Source organism: Artemia sp. Qi Xiang Cuo, chromosome 2, assembly GCF_049724085.1.
Source record: "Artemia sp. Qi Xiang Cuo chromosome 2, ASM4972408v1, whole genome shotgun sequence".
Lineage (NCBI taxonomy): Eukaryota > Metazoa > Arthropoda > Branchiopoda > Anostraca > Artemiidae > Artemia > Artemia sp. Qi Xiang Cuo.
In genome coordinates, this window is record NC_142795.1 from 89,702,171 (window position 1) to 89,722,319 (window position 20,149).

Consider the following 20,149-nt stretch of genomic DNA (forward strand, 5'->3'; position numbering starts at 1 on the left):
ATCCGTTTGCATACTGAGTAAAATCACGTCAACAAGATGATTAGATTCAATAATTTCAACAGTTTTAGCTATCTATACAATATTTTGAAACTAAGAACTAATGAAACGATACAGCCAAAAATATTAACAAACCCTTAAAGCAAAAAAGGATGAAGTAAAAAGAATGGAGATCAAACTATAAACCAACTTCTATTTTATATTTCTAAGCGTTTTGAATAAGCAGAGCATTCAATTAAAATTAGAATATAAAATTGAAATTAATTCGTTGAAAATATAAAACTGTGTAATTAACTTTAAATACAAGGTTCATAAATAACCATATAAATAAAGTTTTGTGTATATTATAGAAAACTATAACATACATAAAATAGGAATTCTAAAGAGATTAACTTTATGTCTAATTAAGTTACATTTTACTTTAAATCCCATTCACTATCTGTTAGACATATCTTTTCGATTCCTTGTATTTTAACTATATTAACTTTTAGGACCATACTTAGAAACTAGGAGCTATTCAATATACCTTTTTGGAACATCGCCCTTCCTAAAACTACAAATAATACGAATTTATCCGACACCGCCATCTCCCTTAAAATTCTCACATTTCGCACCCATGTGCTCTGTTAAATATAGTAAATAATAGATGTCCAAAAGAAATCAATATTTCATCGTATATCTTAGAATCAGAGACAAGCAAAGCCATATCCAGTAGGGGGACGCCGGGGTCCCCCCTGAAATTTTGTCCCACTAACAAAACAATAACAAGAATGCACGAAAATAATGTTTCATGCGTATTTTTGTAAGTTTTTTGTAACCCCCCCCCCCCCCCCTGAAAAAAAAATCCTGGATACGTCCTTGGAGACAAGGTTAACACAAAATGTACAAAAGAACCCGCGAAATTCATTTCCGTCTCTTCTGAAGTCAAATTACCAGCCTTACTCCCAGCACAATACAGAATGATAATAGTTAAGTTAACTATAAAAATGATTGGATCCACTCTTTAAATTTTTGAGCCAATAGAAAGAAAGGCAATTTTTGTACAAGTAAATTGAACCTAAAATAAACTTAAATGAACCTAACCAGCGGAAAGCTGAGTTCTGACAAAAACTTCTTAGAATAGATACTAAAAACTTCGTCTTCTAGTATGGTCGTATAAATCCAAAGAATACGGTGGCGTCACATAAACTTTTAACACGTTCGTGACGTTCTATGATGTGGCTTGTACTAGTTGTGGCATTTATTTGTTGTATTGCGAGACTCTTACTAGGTTGCAGCTGCCACCGCCACCGCAAAAAGAGGTCCTCATAAATACTGACAAGCCCTTAAAGCTGAAAAGACTAAAACTCCCCAAACTATTTTTTTTTAATGAGCTATTATTTATTTAATGACCTCGTTTACTTACGTGGATGATTTTAATATCAGTTCTCTTGCATATTGATCTATCCTGATCGTTGATATTAACTATTTTGAGAATCTTTACTAATAAAACCATAATTGAAAACAAATACTAAACAATTAGCTACCATCATTATTACTGCAGATCATTAAAGCTAATCAGACTAACGTTTTACTCAATGTGTGGAGCTATTAGTAAAAGGGTAATATTCTAAAATATAACTCCGAAACTTTAAAACGTATCTGTAGTTACACGTAAACAACTATATCCATGTTCATGTTACAAATAGCGACGTTGCGCAAAGGATTAAGTGGGCATTAGTTGAAATAAATTCAACAAAACGTAATAGAATATTTCTCTTTTATATATCAACTAGTTAAAAATAAAAGACCTTTTTTACAAAGTAGACATAATCGAATTCAACCATTAACCATCTGATTTCTAAATATAAAATAAGCAGCGAGATCAGACTTGAGACTAACATCTGAGAATAGATACGATAAACTTCGTCATCTAATATGGTCTTATAGCTACAACGCAGGCTCCAGCACGTGGTTGGAGAAGAGGAGCCACCTGTAAAGAGAAAATATTCACACCGTAAGATGGCATCTTTACTGTAAGAACAATAACTGAAATCGCCATAGGAGCACATCACGGTCATCAGCTGCACATGTGATAATGTTGGTGTAAATTAAAATTAGGGGTAGTGTTACGTAAGTTACTCCTACAAATACGCTACCCATTCACAGAATGTTCAGTAGATCTACAAGATTTCGTCTGATCTACTGGCTAACTGTTGAGAAATCTACGGACGATTTTACAAATGGCCTTTGGCTGAATATTTTTATGAATTCTCGACAACTGCGTTTGACAAAAATACAGTTGTGTTACAGAAACACAACAGAAAACTGAGTTTGACACAGTTGTCAAGTCATTTTTTTTAAATTAACAAGTGGGTCCCAAAATCCCACTTGTAACACATAGCGTGTTAAAAGGCTTATTCCACTGATTGAAAAACGAACAAAATGCAACAATTTCATTCAAGTGACAACTGAAATAAGCATCCTTCATTGGCTCTGTTTCCATTTAGTTACGTAACAATGTTGCCTAAAATTTCACGCAAAGTGAACACCACTTTTTTCTAGAAAATAAAACTTACACAAAGTTAAAAATTTATAAAAATCAATTCCGCAAATGAGAGCTTTGAATGTTAAACGAAAAAAAGGCATTACTTTTACTTTTTAATGCATTTGAGATTTCTATAGGATTGTATTGGAGATTAAAAATTTTTCTAAAGTTCTTGTTAATATTTTTATTTTACTTTTGTTAGTCTTTGGGAAATCATTCAGAACAGAAAATTAGACATTTTCGTACTCGATCCCAACATAACGACAGCAAATACTAACTTGATCTCGCTTGTAAAACTTGCCGAGGTCACACCTATCGCTATAACCAATAGCCGAAGCTTTACTCATACTTGATGAATTTCACACCCGCCAATGTCCAATACTAAATCCACAAAAAGTCCCTTTAAACAATATACTAAACTGTGGGATATTATAAAAATTTACTTTTTCTGTGTACTGAACACATTTATGAATAACAGCCTGTATTAAGCGCACTAATTAATTAAGCCCTGTATCAAGCATTTATGAATAACAGCCCTGTATTAAGCCCACTAACTAATTAAGCACTGTATTAAGCATTTATGAACAACAGCCCTGTATTAAGCCACTAATTAATTAAGCTCTGTATTAAGCATTTATTAATAGCAACACTGTATTAAGCCCACATAAAAACTGAAGGCGAATTATAGCTTATGTCCATAAGATAAACACTATCCCCTTACAATCTATTATTTAATTCCCTATTTGTCCTTATACTTCGCAAAGAATGGACTTGAGACGGCCTTTTACCCACAGGTGAATCTGGAGAACTTATATTCTGCAAGGAAGATCAGGTGACTTTCAGAATAGTGGGGGGAGGGAAGTCCATCACCAAGAGCTAAGCAAAGAAGATAAATAGGGGTAACATCCATTACTTATGTCCATGGGATGGCCTCTTACAAAAAAAGGAATATCCTTGCTTAGTCCTTACAGAAGAGGAACCCTTAACTGTTCAACAGTATTTACTGTAGAATAAAATCTTCCCGAGAGTTTTAGACACTGTGCTCTTTTGTGTACATTATGTATATACTATGTATACATAGTATATACACATAGTGTATACTATGTATATATACATTATGTATATATAGTGTAAATGAATATATACATAGTATATACTATGTATATATACATTATGTATATATAGTGTAGATTATGTGTTGTGTTCTTTATAATGCATATTCATATTCATTTTGAACTTACAATGCCAAAAATAGATTGCCTTCCTATGAAAAATTACCATAGACCTATTTCCAAGGAAAATTTAAGCAAAATTTAATTGCATTTAAGGTTTAATTAAATAAAATCTGCATTGAATCACAAATCTTTTTGAACTTCCAGCCGTAAATTCAAGGTTTATAATATTCAAAAAGTCTTTCATTTTCGAAAATGATCAAAATTAATGGTTAAAATGCCTAAAAGTAGCTACCAAAATATTTACGTAGAATCTTTGGCTAGCTTTTGGCCGAATTAATTCTGTCCAAATTTGGTGAAATAATGGAGTTTACCGAAATACGATTCTCCCAATTCTTTTAAACAATAATCTAATGAATATTATTGAGCTTATAATAATTTGTTAGTCTGAATAAACTTAACACAAGGCACATATGTTAATAAGTACGAGATACATTAACCCATCTTTTGTAATTATTATGATAGTATTTTAATATTCTAAGGTTATCCTAGAGTTGTTTGATACAATAAAACTTTCACGGAGCCTTGAAGCTTCGATACAGCTTGATTGAAATTACCCACTCACTTAAGCAATGGCTAATTAGAGATTACAACCTTAACCTTGTCCTTATCTGTCCTAACCTGAACTTAGACCTCATAGCATAAACACGGTATCTGATGCCATCTAACGGAAATATAGGATGTCAGCTAAGAAAATCATTAGGTTAGCTCATGGCTGGTCCTATCTGAGGGTCAGATCCCGGACAAGGTGGAAGTATGGCCCTCAACAAACTTCAGAAGATAGCTAAAATCATTGACAACGAGGCACCATATTCAGTAGTAGACATGTCAGCCTGGGGGAGCAGAGTTGCGACTCTCTACGCCGCCCCCAACTTGGAAGGAGCCTTAAATCAAGTTAATGTCTGTACAAAAAAGAAAGGCAAACCTGTTCAACAGTATTTGTTGCAGGATCAAATGTTTCCACTAGGTTGAGACACTGTGTACCATCATGCCCACTAACAATGTAAATTTTGTCACCAAGAGCACAGACTCCGGCACCATCTCGGCCGATGGACATTGTTGCCACTACTGTCCAAGAGTCTGTGATTGGATCATACCTGAAAGACAATCAAAGACTAAGCAATCATGACTAAAGATAATCAATACGTTGAAGGCTTAAATGCTGTCTAAGAAGGAGAATTAGAGGAACAAGTGCAAACTATATATAAAAAAGGGTCCTTTCACAGGACTTTATTAACCTTCTCCTTATAAGAACTACAAAAGCAAAGTATAAATGATTATTATTGATGTTATCCTTACTTATAAATGTCAAAAAGAAACAGCAAAACTTGAGAAGACTTAAAAGAATAAGTATCACCCCATAAACACATAAGTTTGGGGAAGAGGAAGAGGCACAAGGTTTATGGTCTAGCCTGGAATCATTTCTCTTGTCTGAGACCTTTTGGCCAATTATCGATAAGCATGGACTCAATACCAAATGGCGTGCCTGAAGTAAACAGTCGATGGCATACTGCCTTTTGAAATGTTTTCAACGCTGTATTATTCATCTTTAAGCACCAGTCGTTATCTTAATATTTCTATCATGTAGTTCCCTGTTCCTTACCCATAATTCACATATAAACTCAAATCACCTAAATAAAAACAAGGCAAATTCGCCTATTCAAGGACCATCTGGGGACCGATTAGGGAAAAGGGTGAAATGAATAGCCCAGCTTTAATCATATTAACTATTCACTATTTTTTAATAACGCGCTCTTACATCATCACATGACCTTATTAATACCAAAATAGCATGGGATAAAATAATTTAAATTGCATGGACTTTCACTAGATTGTTGGATTTTTTTTGTGCGAAGACAGTTTACACCTAAATTTGTTTCAGGATGGTGCAATTCCATTTAAATGAAATTTTAAAGATTAAAATGGTTACTATAATTATTTTCTCAGTTGATTTTTATCCCCGGGTATTTATTATTTATTAGAAGAACTATCAGAATTGATTTTTCCCAGAAAAGTCAATTTTTAACTTATTTTTATACATTATAAATTGTACATTACATAAGTTATAACTATATAACATATATAGACGATAATACAAGTTACATATATTTATATATTATGTCAATATTTAACTTATCTGGGAAGTAGTAAAGTATCAGGACCTCAAATTTAATCAATTTCCCTTCAGGATACCAAACTCTTTAAAATATAAACCGGATTCTTTCAAAATAATTTTGTCTCCAAGCTCAGAGTTCAATTTCATAGTACGAAACAGGGGATTTGGATAGACTCACGCCAAACAATATATGCGTTAAATGTTAAATAATACGTTAAACGTTACACAAACACGTTAAACAATAAAATATATATATACATAGATGCAGTTTTGAGTTCGTTTAAGGTTGGATTCATCCATAATTATTTTGATGTTGATATCACATATTGTGGGAAATTCAATTGTGTTTTATACTGGCGATGACCAGTGAGCTTCGGTTTTTGTTAAGACCAGACAACCCTAAATATAATTTGATGCCCAAATATACAGACCTTGCATTAATCTAAGTAAACAGTAAATAGCTATATACCCCTCCCCCCTCCGATCGGTAACATGCATCTTCAACTAACCTTTCAATACAATCATATGGAGTAGAAGCTGGAATGGTTCCAGGAGCATCGTGACCACCAAATGCATACAGACAGTTATTCATAACCCCAACACCAACCCTTCCACGACGTTTGTTCATTGGAGTAATCATAGTCCATCGGTCGGTATGTGGGTCATAACATTCCACTGTTTTTAAACAAGAGCTGCTATCCCGACCTCCGACTGCATATAACCTGAAAAGAAGAGTAAACATTATTGGTGGAAAGAGTGGCACGATCTCTTTAGATTAGCTCATTACTTATAAATATATAGCTTTTTTCACATCCGCCTCACCTGGCATCTGAAATTCAGATGTTCCTTGGGAATTTCTTTAACCATAGGCTCCACAGACTCACGGCATTGCCCAACAGAATTGCCCATTTTTGCCCAAACAACAAAGTTCATTACAACAATGAATTCACAAGCATGAAATTGGATGAGATCAAACTGCAATAGCCATTACTTTTACAAGTCCAGAAATAAAATTATTCGGAACTGATGAATCTAACTTACAGACCTAATTAAGATTAAATAAAAAAAAACAAGTTTTTTTAACTGAAAGTAAGGAACGACTTTAAAACTTAAAACGAACAGAAATTATTCCGTGTATGAAAGGGGATGTCCCCTCCTCAACGCCTCGCTCTTTACGCTAAAGTTTTTTATTGTTTAAAAAAAATAAAGAATTGTGAGAAAGTCAAACTTTAGCGTAAAAAGTGAGGCGTTTAGGAGAGGACAGCCCCTTTCCTATACGGAATAATTCTGTTCGCTTTAGGTTTTAAAGTCGTTCCTTACTTTCAGTTAAAAAAACTTGTTTTTTTTTATTTAATTTTTGAACGTTTTTGAATTAATACAGGTTTTGATTTTCGCTCATCGTACATGAATAATTAAAACAAAATTTGCATATTAATTTTACTTTTATTTGGTTAAATGGCTTTCTCGAAACTTGTTTAATTTTATTTACGAACGTTTTTATTAGTAATAAATATACGTAACTTACGAATTAACTTACGTAACGAACTTCTATATTCATATATTTTTAATACGTATATTAGGGGGCTCGCCCCCTAGTCAATACCTCGTTTTTAAGCTAAAGTTCAAATTTTGTTCCAATTCTTTCAAAATGACCCCTTAATCACAAAGGCCGTTATTTAGAATAAACAGCTCTTATGAAAGTACTAAAAAATCTCTGGCTTAAGGAGCGAGGTATTGACTAGAGGGTGAACCCAATCACACACGTAATATTTTCTGTTCGTTTTAAGTTTTGATGTTACTCCTTATTTTCAGTTGGAAAACTTGTTTTTTTTATATTTAATTTCTGATTTTTTTTTAAAATAATGCTGGGAAATCCGGAGCCCCCTTCATAGTATGTTCCATTCCCAAATTAAAACTTCCTTCATGTAAAGATCTTCCCAAATAACCCCTGATCCATCCACCTCCAAACTCCCAGAAAAAATCCCCCCGGAAAACGTATGTATACTACATAATAACCCATACTTTCTTATACAATGAGGTAAAGTTAATAACTTTCAGCCCCCCCCCCCCGGGGACTGTTGGGAATTAATTACAACTAAAGGAACAACTTATAAAATTTTGTAACCAACTTAACCAAATGGCGCTCTCAAAAATTTTTTAAGGTGCCGTTGGGAAAAAAATGAGCGTGGGCGGGGGCCTAGTTGTCCTCCATTTTTGGTCACTTAAAGAGCGCACTAGAACTTTTAATTTCCGTTCCAATGAGTCCTCCCACGATATTCTAGGACCATTGGGTCGATACGATCACCCCTGGGAAAAAAACAACAAAGAAAAAACAAATAAACAAATAAACACGCATCCGTGATCTTTCTTCTGGCAAAAAATACAAAATTCCGCATTTTTGCATATAGAAGCTTGAAACTTCTACAGTAGGGTTCTCTGATACGCTGAATCTGATGGTGTGATTTCCATTAAGATTCTATAGCTTTTAGGGGGTGTTTCCCCCTTTTTCGAAAATCAGCCAAATTTTCTCAGACGCGTAACTTTTGATGGGTCGAACTAAACTTAATGAAAGTTATATATTTGGATTCAGCATTGAAATCTGATTCTTTTGATGTATCTATTGGTATCGAAAACCCGTTTTCTAGAGTTTCGGTTACCATTGAGCCGAGTCGCTCCTTACTTACAGTTCGTTACCACGAACTGTTTGATGGCATAAAAAGGCTTGATATGAGTATTAATTTTGAATGCACTTATTCTTAGCTCAAAAACTGCCAAGCACTCTACCTTACAGCCCCTTCCGCAGCCCCTTAAATATCGCTTTTGTCTCCATAGTCTCACTTGAAACTGGATAGAAAATTCAAGATAACTATTCTAATCACAACAGTCAAAAAGTTTAGAAAAGTGTCCGAGTTTCTAAAAGTGGAGATACAATTGCGTATCCTCAGGAAGAATACGTATCAAAAGAAAGGTTGACATATTTCACCGTAAAAAAAAAAAAAAAATAAAAATAAAAATGCTAGGATACAAATTTACAACTTGAGTGGAATTGCGACAGAAGACGGCAAATCTTTGTCAAGCGATTAGGACCAAGCAGCTTTGCCACATGAATTCGTCCGGTATGTCTCATTGAGAGTAAGATTCATTGAAGATCTCTTAAAGAATTTTCATAAACCTCATAATTAAAAACTCTTTTAAACATCTATTTTAGAAAATGCGAACAGTAGGTATTGCCAAAAAGAAGCTTAAATTTAAGTGCATTTCTGCATTGATTTATTTATATTTATTAATTATTTATGTAATATTCTATATTATTAATAAAATGTATATTTTTATAAAGAATAATACAATTTTATCCAATTCAAAAAGAGATAATGATTTTATTTATTATTAATAGCAAGCTTTTATTTATTTAGATATTTATTTAAACCCAATTTTTCAAGGAAAAAATCGTTTTTTTCGAGTCTGATTGAAAAACAGCAGGGAACTGAATAATTGTCAAAAAAACTTCTTTTCAGCGGGCTAAAACTAGGTGAAATTCCTTCTGAACCTAGCTTAAGAAATGAAGGCAGGTATCCTTACTTTCCATTTAAAACAGCAACTCCTGCAGTTGATCTGGGCGAGTTCATTGGAGCAACTAGATTCCATTGCTTCGACATAGGGTCCCATCTCTCAACAGTATTCAGAAAGCTCCACCCGTCATGGCCACCCACAGCATACAGAGGACCTGTAACGGGAAGAAGTACAAAGTAAAACTCCTAGTATTGTTTAGTCAATTAGTGTGTCTTTCACATATCATTTTATTGGTATACATTTAACAATGTTCCAAGTTACACTGAAGTTGTCACTTACGACTTTGAACTTTAATAAACGCATAACGGCTAAACTTGTATCCAAAGGTTTAATGTTTAAGATTTCACAATGAGGGCGAGGGGATAGGCATTAAAGGCAAAAATATACAAAAAATAATCTCAGTAACATGCAATAGAGTGGGGAGGGGGGGGGGGTAAAAAAGATTCTTCCATCCTTTTCCTACTTCCGTCTTGAAAATTTCTGCACACGCCCAAAATCATAAGATCAACACATTTTTCACTGTAATCGGCCTGGGCGAATTAATCAAATAAATATGATAAGCATATAGACGTCTTTTTTTCGTAGCTTACTATCTATGCATCTTTTTTTTTGGCATTGTCTTATTAGAAAGCAACTGTCGCAATACTACAGAAAGAACATATTATAAAATATACCAGTACACAGGGAAGAGTGGAGGGCTCCTCGTAATGTTGGTCTGATGAACACCTTCCAAAATTATTTTTAAACAAACTTGAAATTATTAAGAACAACCCTGAAAAATGACGCTCGTATTTCCAAATGTGAAGAAAAGATAAAAAAATTCCTGCTACCCTGAAAAATTGAAATTTCATCATAATAAAGATGAAAGTATGAGGTATTCATAACACAAAACGCTCCATCGCACACCCTGCTTACCATTGAATTCAATTTACGACCAAATAACAGATTCATATACCAGTATAATAGTGGAACTGGAATCGAACTCCAAAACTCATAGAATTTTTGTTGATCTCGCAATAAACTTTAATGGGGTGGGAACATAAAAGCGACTTATGTGTGGACATAGCAGCACAGTACATCCAGCAGCCATAACTGAGCTTAAGAATATAAATAATTAAGAAAATGATATGTAAACACAAAAATAACTAGTAAGATTTAATTCTTCCAACAAGTTAAGGCACAAAAGGCAACAGCAATTGTCCCCCGAGTTACACAATCCCGAGCCAGCGACAATACTGGGCCTCACTCATCTGCATGCCGTAGCAATCTCCTTTTCTAGGGAGGGACCAAGTGGGTTCCTCAGCCTACCACTTTTCTCAGATCAGCCAGTTTCACGTCCAGATATAAAAAGGCAGCTTTCTTTCCTTTATTCGAGTAATGTGCCCTCAATAGCTGCAATTACAAATCTTCTTGCTTATCAAGAGTTGTTTTGTCCTCGCTTTAAACAACGTATTCCGTATTCTCTCAGACCAGTGAACTGTAAGCACTAGGTAAATTTTTATTTGACGAACTTCTATGGACTTCTTGCAAAATTCGACGCGGATACATATACACACAATTCAAAAGCCTACACGTAAAGAAAGAAAGATTTAATGAAAAAAAAAACATATCAATAAAAAATTATTACTTCCTCCCCTAAAAAGCAAAGCTTGTCCGTGGGGGAGGTAAAATACAAGTACACAATACAAGTACAAAAAAGATGACACGGATCGTCCAATGATACAAATACACACAATTTATATACTTTTGAGATCTACTACAGTCAAAACTTCTCTACAATTTAAAAACTGTAAGTATCATCTGTATTGTCACAAGTGCACACGTGGCTATTAGCTTGTTAGCCTCTAGGTTAACGAATAACCTAATTTACCCAGGGATCACTGTAAATGACAAAACAAAAACCGGAAAAGCATAAATACAAAGATATTACAAAATATCTTCACATCCAAACCTAGCATTTCTTAAGTTACATCTTTATGAACTCCTCTTATCTACTTCATTTTAAGCCTTATTTTCTTTTTTCATTGTGTATTTCACCTACTACCGCTTTCTTTACTTTGTTTTTGGATTCTATTTTTTTCCTTTTATTTAGATTCTATTTTTTTGTTCTATACATTGTTGCCTATATTTTGGTCTTTTTCTTTATAAATCTTACTTTTTTTTGTTTTACTTTTCTTTTATTTATTTCCTTTCCAGCTGCATTTGTACCTTTCTGATATTTTGCACAATTCAATGTGATAGTTCATCACTCAATTGGGTTCTCAACGAGTGATAAATGTTGAGAAAGAAAAGGAGAAATCCAAAAATATTGCAAAAAATATCACATAATAATATCAACAAGACTTACCAAAACTGTATCTAAAAGTTAAAAAGTCTCCAGAAGAATCCCTTAACATAAATATAACTTCATCATTTATAATTTCACAAAGTCTTAACATTATTGCACTTTGTAATAGCTTGTATATTTGATGCCATTACTCATAGCATGGATATCGATCCATTAGTGCTCATAATTCTTCAACTAGAAGAGTTGAAGAAAATACTTTTGAACTTGATAGCCATTGGAAAAAAAAAATTCACGATCTTAAAGTCAAACTTACAATCATACCCTTAAAGTACGAAGGAAAGTGAATATAAATCGGATTTTTTGAATTGGTTAAAAATTGGGAAATTTACACAAACATATTTGGATTGGAAAAAAGCTAAAATTAATTTTTTAGTGACAATGATAGTCCAGGCATTTATGCAGTTTTCGGTGACTAGAGGCCTTAGGTAGAAAAGAAAAAGAGAAAAAAAATGGATGAAAAATCAGAATAAGATAAGCTAAAACATATGGCATCAAAGTTTAAGAAAGCGAAGCTTTCCTTTGATGGTCGTAGAATCGAGGTCATAGAATTTGATGGTCGTGTAGTCGTATTTGGGAATCAACAGATATATAATATTTGAATTTTTACGGACGAAAAGCGCTTTCAAATTTCAATAATTAGTTTTGCTTGTTTATTTCTACAGTTCAACGTGGCAACGCTCACGAAAATGTGGTATTGCCCTAAACGCTTCATAATTTCGAAGCTACCGAAATGAAATTCATAGAAATTTTTCGGTATGAATAGACCAAAAATGGGTCCACGGATCAAAAAACTTATGATGTCCTTGGTACTTCAATAAACAAGGAATAAAGTCAACTTAAAACATACCACCAAGAATAGCAACTCCTAATCCATGGCGATGTGTTGTCATTGGGGATAAAATTGTCCAAGTACCAAGTTTGGGGTCAAAACTTTCCATTGACGCGAGGGTCTTTAAACCGTCACGACCTCCAACGACAAAGATTTTGTGGTCCATAGCAGCTGCACCAAACAATAATCGACGTCCATTTATTACACCAAGGTGAGTCCAATTGTCAAGTCTTGGAGAATATTTTTCGAATCCGCAAGATCCTTAAAAAAAAAAATTAAATAAAAATCGTGTAATCTATTTTTCAAAATGTAGCTAAATATTCATTACACTATTTTCTTGATAGAGGTACATAAATATGAACTGCTACAGGGGAAGTGTGTAGACTCGGATTTTGTGGTCCATAGCAGCTGCACCAAACAAAAATCGACGTCCATTTATTACACCAAGGTGAGTCCAAGTGTCAAGTCTTGGAGAATATTTTTCGAATCCGCAAGATCCTTAAAAAAAATTAAATAAAAATCATGTAATCCATTTTTCAAAATGTAGCTAAATATTCTCTACACTATTTTTTTATAGAGGCCAATAAATATGAACTGCAACAGGGGAAGTGTGTAGACTCGGCATTGTTCCCCCTTTGGAAAACAAAAGCAATCAGTAAGCTTAAAACTGAACAATATTTGGAGGGAAAAAAATATACTTTTCTCACAAACTCCCTCAAGGAAACATTTTGAAGGGTTGATTCCCTCATCCCTGAAAGAGAACAGTGCATTAAGCATTTGTAATTATAAATAACACCAGTCTCATAAATGTCTATCCCTTGGTTTATACAGCTTCTTTTGTTATTTCTTATTTCTTTTTTTTTTTATTTGCTAAAATAACAAGATTACAGGTTCTAGGGCACTACGGGACTCCATGAAATTTCGAACAGGAAAGAACAAACAAAAAGTATTACTGAGAAGATCTTTTTTCGAAAATAAGTGAGGAATTCAGCAAAAAGAAATTTAAAAAGGAGAGAAAGAAAAAATTATACAAGGAACAACAATAACAAATTACTTCATAGAAACTTGGATTTCATCCTTTTGATTGGCCCACGCCAGAGGCAACCATACTTTTTGTGTATTTATATGTGTTTTAGTAAATTTATTTTAGATTTCATAAAAGTTGATGTAAGTTCACGTTTGAGCTGTTGGATTTGACACCTTGGTCAATAAAAGCAAGCTATATTTTCTACACCCACTGTTGCTTATTCCCCTTACTCGGTTATGTCTGGGAAGAGGGTTTTAGGCGAGTTCTTGTATTGAGGGACCCCTCCTCAAAAACGCCTCAAAACCTAGTACATATTAGCCCTTCACATTCCATATGAAGGTATGTGAAGGTCTCCTGGATGTGAAAGTTAAGGCCCATATTGACCTCATTAAAATGAAAGTCTCCAGAAGCCTTGGAATCCTTAAAAAACTTAAACACATATTTCCACGGTCAATTCTTAGAATCCTATTCTACAATCTAGTTCAGCTTTGTTTCATACTGTTCACTTATTTGGATGTCAACTTTCCCCTCGTCACTGAAGCCACTTTCAAAACTATCTGATAAAGCAAGGACTCTCATACAGGATACTAAACGTTCCCTACCTAAACCCTTGCTTGACTTGAGATTTCTTTATTTTCTGTTTATTGCTTCTTTCAATTTTTTAAGGTTGCATGGCCAGCTTCCTGCTGCCCTATGTAGTAGTATATCTTTTATTTCTGAGCAATCGAAATATACTTTCTGCACTTCCAATTACTTAAAAATACCTTAAACTCCGTCAATACGGTCTCACTTCAACCCTATGATAGCTTTTAACATGATTTGGAACATTCTCCCAGAGATTGGACGAAGCTGCCACCCGTTTGGTATCTTGAAAAAGTATGTTAGAGATTTTCTTGCTAATGATTAAGATTTCCCCGGTTTTCTTTGGAGTTGATGTCTCTGGATTGGGTCTGCTATTTATTTGTGTAGGTGGAATCATGTACTACTCCCCTACTTAGCTTGGACTTTTTTTTTTTTTTTTGCTTCCTTTTTTTATTTTTTATTTTTTTCGTTGGATTGTTTAGGTTGGAAATTTGCTCCAATTACGGACGCACAAGCTGGACTTTTAAACACTTTAGCAGATAAATCTCAACATCATTAAAGTTTTTGAAACAGTTACAATTAATTTTGAAAAACTCTTCAAAATTTAGAATTGATAACACGGCTTTTGTGATGAAAGATCAGCATATCTATTCTATCTGAAATAACAGGCACCTACAAATGGGTATTTGAGCTCTCAGCAAAGAAAAGCAGCATCAGAGAATAAATTTCTGTTTAGCACGGCTAAGTGAAGGCATTTAAAACAATGTTTTATAAGTACGAGCTTATGGAGAGAGGGGAGGGAGGGTATGAATACTAGCTTACTTAATTATCTATCAGTTTTGTTAGAAGAATATACTTTACTTATTATTCTTTAAAATTTCTCTTTAAAAGCTGCTATCATAAGCTTTCCATTCTTTTGGTGGTTAAAAAAATTACACAATTTATAAATGTAAATTTTATTTTCAGAGAAACTCTTCGTCTATAACAAAAAAAAAAAAAAAAAAAAAAAAAAATGTTGGGGCTCGATAGGGACTTTTCTACTCTTCAGTAGAGCATAACCGCACGCGCTCGCACCACTGTGCTATTCGGCACTGGCAATTAATTTGATCTAAATGATACTTTGTATGCAGCACTTGTTTTCATATAAGATAATGTGTATGAAAATGATAATTTTTATGCAGCTCTTTTACCCTCGCTCTTCGTATTTTTGCCCCATTAATAAATGGCATCAATTCCGTATACCATTCTGTCTAGATTTGAAGTAGTCAATTTTCTCAAAATATACACACAAAAGTTGGATATTTAATAATTATAGACTATTTTCAAAAACAAGATGCATCAGGAATTCAATCAGCTAGGGGAATTTATTATAATTATAGCGACTGATCATTGATACCCTCATTTGCTTTCCACAAGACTGATAAAACAAAGACAAAATATTTAAGATTTTTCAAGAAAAAATGCAGAACCATTTTCAATTGAGTATACAGTGAACTCTCTCATATGATTGGGATTCCAAGCACCATTGTTCCATAAAATTTCAAACATGTAAGTTTATCAAGAAATTAATCGTTTCAATTTTACTTGCCGCATTATTGTCTCAACAACAACAAATTGTATTGTTTTCCCTCTAAACTGCATAATGTATGACATATCAAAGGGCCCGAAAAAAGACTCTTCGCAATGTGTGGACAGTGGTGCGCGCGAACGCAGCCCTCTGCTACCAAAAAGTACGCTGTTAAATTACCTCCATTTGGGGTAATCACAGGGGTCAGCCCATCCTAAGTGCAATGGAATAGCCTCACCTTTGGAGTACCTCCTACATAAGAAGCTTCTACCCGGTTAGGTAAGTATAAATTACAAAAATCTAACATTTTACTAATATCTTTCTCTATAAATCGGATTGTCTTAATTGCGTATCAGAAGCTGAAATTGGTGAAAAAGACAAAGGTATACAATACTCTTTCACATCAATGAAACAAGTTTCTACATTATCATTAAAATAGCTATATCACATTTCATTTTCCAATTATTAACAAAAATTTACCCCCCCCCCCCCTCTGAAAAAGATCCCAAATACGGTCTTATATATTTCGTGTTTTTTTCAATAAACTCAATTCAATTCATGTTTGCAAACATATCGCCAAATCTCTAAAGTGAAGCAATTAGACTGTTGAGTCTTAGAAACCATAACATAAAAAGAACAAAATTACATGGCTGGTATCTTATTAGTTATTCTTCCATTGCTAGAATGTTTCCATGGACCATGGATCATCTTATTTATTAGGTTCTATTATTACAGGTTTGAGAATGACAACCATCTTGATCCTATTATAACACGGTGGGGTATTGAAGTGCGTTAAATGAGCAATGAAATTCCACAGCGTTGTGTAACCTACTTTTCAATAATTTGATGACGTTTCAATAATTTGATGTGTTCTTGCCATTTGGAACCTTAAAAAACCGCTATAAAGAAAAAAAAATGAAAACAAAATAGACACAGATATGTTTATCCACAACAATAGCTTGGAACTAACATGAGCATTTCAAAATACAAAAAAAAAAAAAAAAAAAAAAAAAAGAAAAAAAAAAGAAAACGCAGAAACCAAAAAAAGAACGGCAACAAAAATTCAAAGTAGCAAGTGCTACTTAAAGGTGGAACTCTATTTAGTTAAGAGTCAATTGGCATTCTTTGGCATCGACATTCGACACATATCAGGGCATGTATATAAAATACTGCAAGGCCGTATCTAGGGGGGTCGGAGTAGGCCCCCCCCTGTCCAAACATAAACATAATGAATATGAACAATTTTTTGATGCGTTTTTTTTGTAAAGCCCCCCCCCCCGAAAAATTCTGGAACCGAGCCAGAAAATACTACTCCGTAATTTTATGATAGTTGCTTTGTCAAACAAACAATGTCGCGTTCATCAATTCATATATTCAGATGACTTATAATTTCAATTATTATCACCAAATTATCTTTATTGTCTAATTTATAATCATCAAATTATCCTTCTATTATGAACTATCAACAATTCAATTAATTCATAAATTAAGATAAATTCATGAAAATATACGAGGCAGAATTTTTCTCTGTAGAAAAATTCACGTGAATTTGAAAATTCACGATAAAAAGTGATGATCAGCTTTACTTTTTCGGAACAAGCGTTAGCTCTAAGCCACCAGCACGTCAGGCCAATAGACTCTGCAGAGAATTTGTGTCACCACCGGGATCTATCTCGCTATTAGTCTTTACTAGAGTATAGATATATAAAAAAATGTATTTGAATAGAAACTAAGGTCTGTACACTATACCGTCATTATATATTTGTATAGATACCAGGCTCTGTAGAAAAATTTTCATGAATTAGAAAATTCATGTACGGACTATCAACAATTCAGGTAATTCATAAATTCAGATAAATTTACAAAAATTCAGATACCAGGGTCTGTAAAAATTTCACATGAATTGGAAAATTGACAATGAAAAATGATGATCAGCTGCGTTTTTTTCTGAACAAATATTAGCTCTTAGCCACCAGCGGGTCAGGCGAATAAACCCTGCAGAGGATTTGTGTCAATTCTCCGTCATTTCATAATAATCGCTTTGTTAAACAAAACAAACATTGTAGATGCTATGGTTACGACTTTAAGCTATTTCTGATATTAACTCTGAGTAACTCCATTTGGTATTGTCCAAATCTCATTGGGAGTATTAACAAATAGCAACTCTAACATGTGTTGGCTTACCTATTTTAGAGTTCATATAAAAGGTAGCCTACTGACAGTCGTGATAGCAAAGAACAAATCACAATACTAGAAAACACTATTCCACTAATATTAGAAATTTAAAATGATCACCTTTGTTTGAGTCCATCCACCCTAAGAGATACAGGCATCCCATTGTTGACTTCCTTGGACGTGTTCTAGGCGATTGAAAGGCATACCGTCTTTCCGGTAATAAATGAAACATTAAAGCTTCCCGAATTAAATCTTGGCAACCGTGATCGTCACGAAATAATGGTTCAGTTTCAATATGGTCAGCAATGAACTAAAATTATAAACTTAATTTAGAATTATGGTAATTTGCTGATAGGATAATGTTTATTGGAACTCCTCACATGCATAAATCTTGTTTTCCTTGCTGACTAAAAGCGAGCTTTCGTGGCCCAGCGTAAGCACTTGAGGTGAACTTGAGAAGCAGTATTTGTCCCTTTATCAACAACCTACCCTGGTAAATAAATCCTGTTTTAAACTGAGGCTCTAATACTTCCTAAATTTTAAATAATTTTGTAAATTGTTGCATGGAGCATAAAAACACGACAAACAGTTTTGATACATTGGCACACGGCTCGGACAGTATTACTGGAAATGGTAGGAAGTTTAATAGCTCAAGTCCCTGTTAAAAGGATGGAATCGGGTATTTAGTATTCATTTATTCAGGTAGCAAGGATGGTATGTTTGAGCAGAGAATATGATACAGAATGAATTAAGGAGGTTCGAAATCTTGTTTAGGTTAGCACTGAGAGTTCTGGGTCGACGTTTTAAGAGCTTTTCAGTTTCAATAAAAACCTTATATGCTCCCAGGCCATAACTTAAAACCCTTACCCATGGGCTCTGGAGGGTTGTGTCAGGCTCTGGAGGCATTTATATATGATCTTTAGCCAATTTGGAACACAATGACTACCTCAAAACTTCGATCGGATAAATTTGTGGAAAATAGGGCGTGGAGGGGGGGGTAGTTGCCCTCTGATTACTTTTGACTCTTAAAAAGAGAACTAGAACTTTTAGTTTTATACAAATGAGCCTCCTCCAAACTTTATACGACCACCCTTTGCATAAAATCTTATATGCCTCCGGGGCACAACTTATAACCTTTGCCCCCAGGCTCTGGGAGTTTGTGTCAACCCTAGAGGCATTTTTATACGATCTTTGAACTATTTAGAATACAATGGCTATCTCAAAATTTGAAATCGGATGCATTTGGGAAAAACAGGTCGTGGGGAGACTAGTTGCCCTCCAGGGGCAGATCCAGGATTTTTTTTAGGGGGAGGGGGCAAAAAAACAGAGATCTGATAAAAAAAATTTAGGGGGGGGGGAATAGGTTGATCCGATAAACTTGCGCTAGGAGCAAGTTTAATTAACGCAAACTTGAGTTAATTAAGTAAATTGCACTACTTTAGACTACGCTTGCGGGGGAGGGGGGCGGTGGGGTACGCGCCCCCTGGATCCGCCACTGTTGCCCTCCGACTACTTTTAACTCTTAAAAAGAGCACTAGAGCATCCGATTTCCAATCAAATGAGCCCCCTGCGAAATTCATACGATGACCCCTTCCATAATAACCTTATATGTTAGGGCAACTAGCATAACCTATAGCCCTTGTAATGAGGGCTGTGGGGGGGCGGTGGTTGACATCCCCAAAAACATAATTACTGGACCTTTTACCTATGCTGAACAAAATGGTTCTCACAAAATTTTGATTGAACGTGTCTGGGGAAATGATGGGCGTTGGGGGGGGGGGGGGGGGGGCTGGTTGTCCTCCAAAATTTTGATTCTTAAAGGGGGTAGTAGAACTTTCAATTTCCAATCGAATGAGCTCCTTTCAAAGTTTCTACGATCACTCTTTCTATACGAAGTACCTTGTCAGAAAAATAATATATTGTGCCCACTTTGCTCTTTACCTAAGCAGCGCTGCCTACGATCAATTACAGAGACGATCAACTTTAACAAAGGTGTTATAATTACTCTAACTTTCCTAAGGCTTATAATAGTTGGGTGCATTCCTGGTTGTAAGTCTTAGAAACTTAACATTGACTACAGAGCTTACTTAAAGTTGACATGAACCAGGGAGGGTTGTGAACTAACTAAAGACTTATTAGGTATCCATCTCTCTTTCAGTCTAGTAATATTTTCAATATGT

The 20,149-nt window shown here is 34.4% G+C and overlaps 1 protein-coding gene and 1 non-coding gene across 2 annotated transcripts in view; both read right to left on the reverse strand.

Annotated features, from left to right (window-relative positions):
- Window positions 1-20,149, reverse strand: part of LOC148955774 (kelch-like protein 5) — a 101,154-nt gene that overhangs the window by 36,034 nt on the left and 44,971 nt on the right. Inside the window, 6 exon segments of the mRNA XM_089107907.1 lie at window positions 1,913-1,969; window positions 4,682-4,853; window positions 6,382-6,594; window positions 9,452-9,596; window positions 12,637-12,879; window positions 18,090-18,279. Of these exon segments, the coding sequence (XP_088964033.1) occupies window positions 1,913-1,969; window positions 4,682-4,853; window positions 6,382-6,594; window positions 9,452-9,596; window positions 12,637-12,879; window positions 18,090-18,279 (1,020 nt within the window).
- On the reverse strand, window positions 15,920-16,081 carry LOC148955775 (U1 spliceosomal RNA). Its single transcript, XR_016143758.1, has one exon. It is a non-coding gene; the product is annotated as a U1 spliceosomal RNA (small nuclear RNA).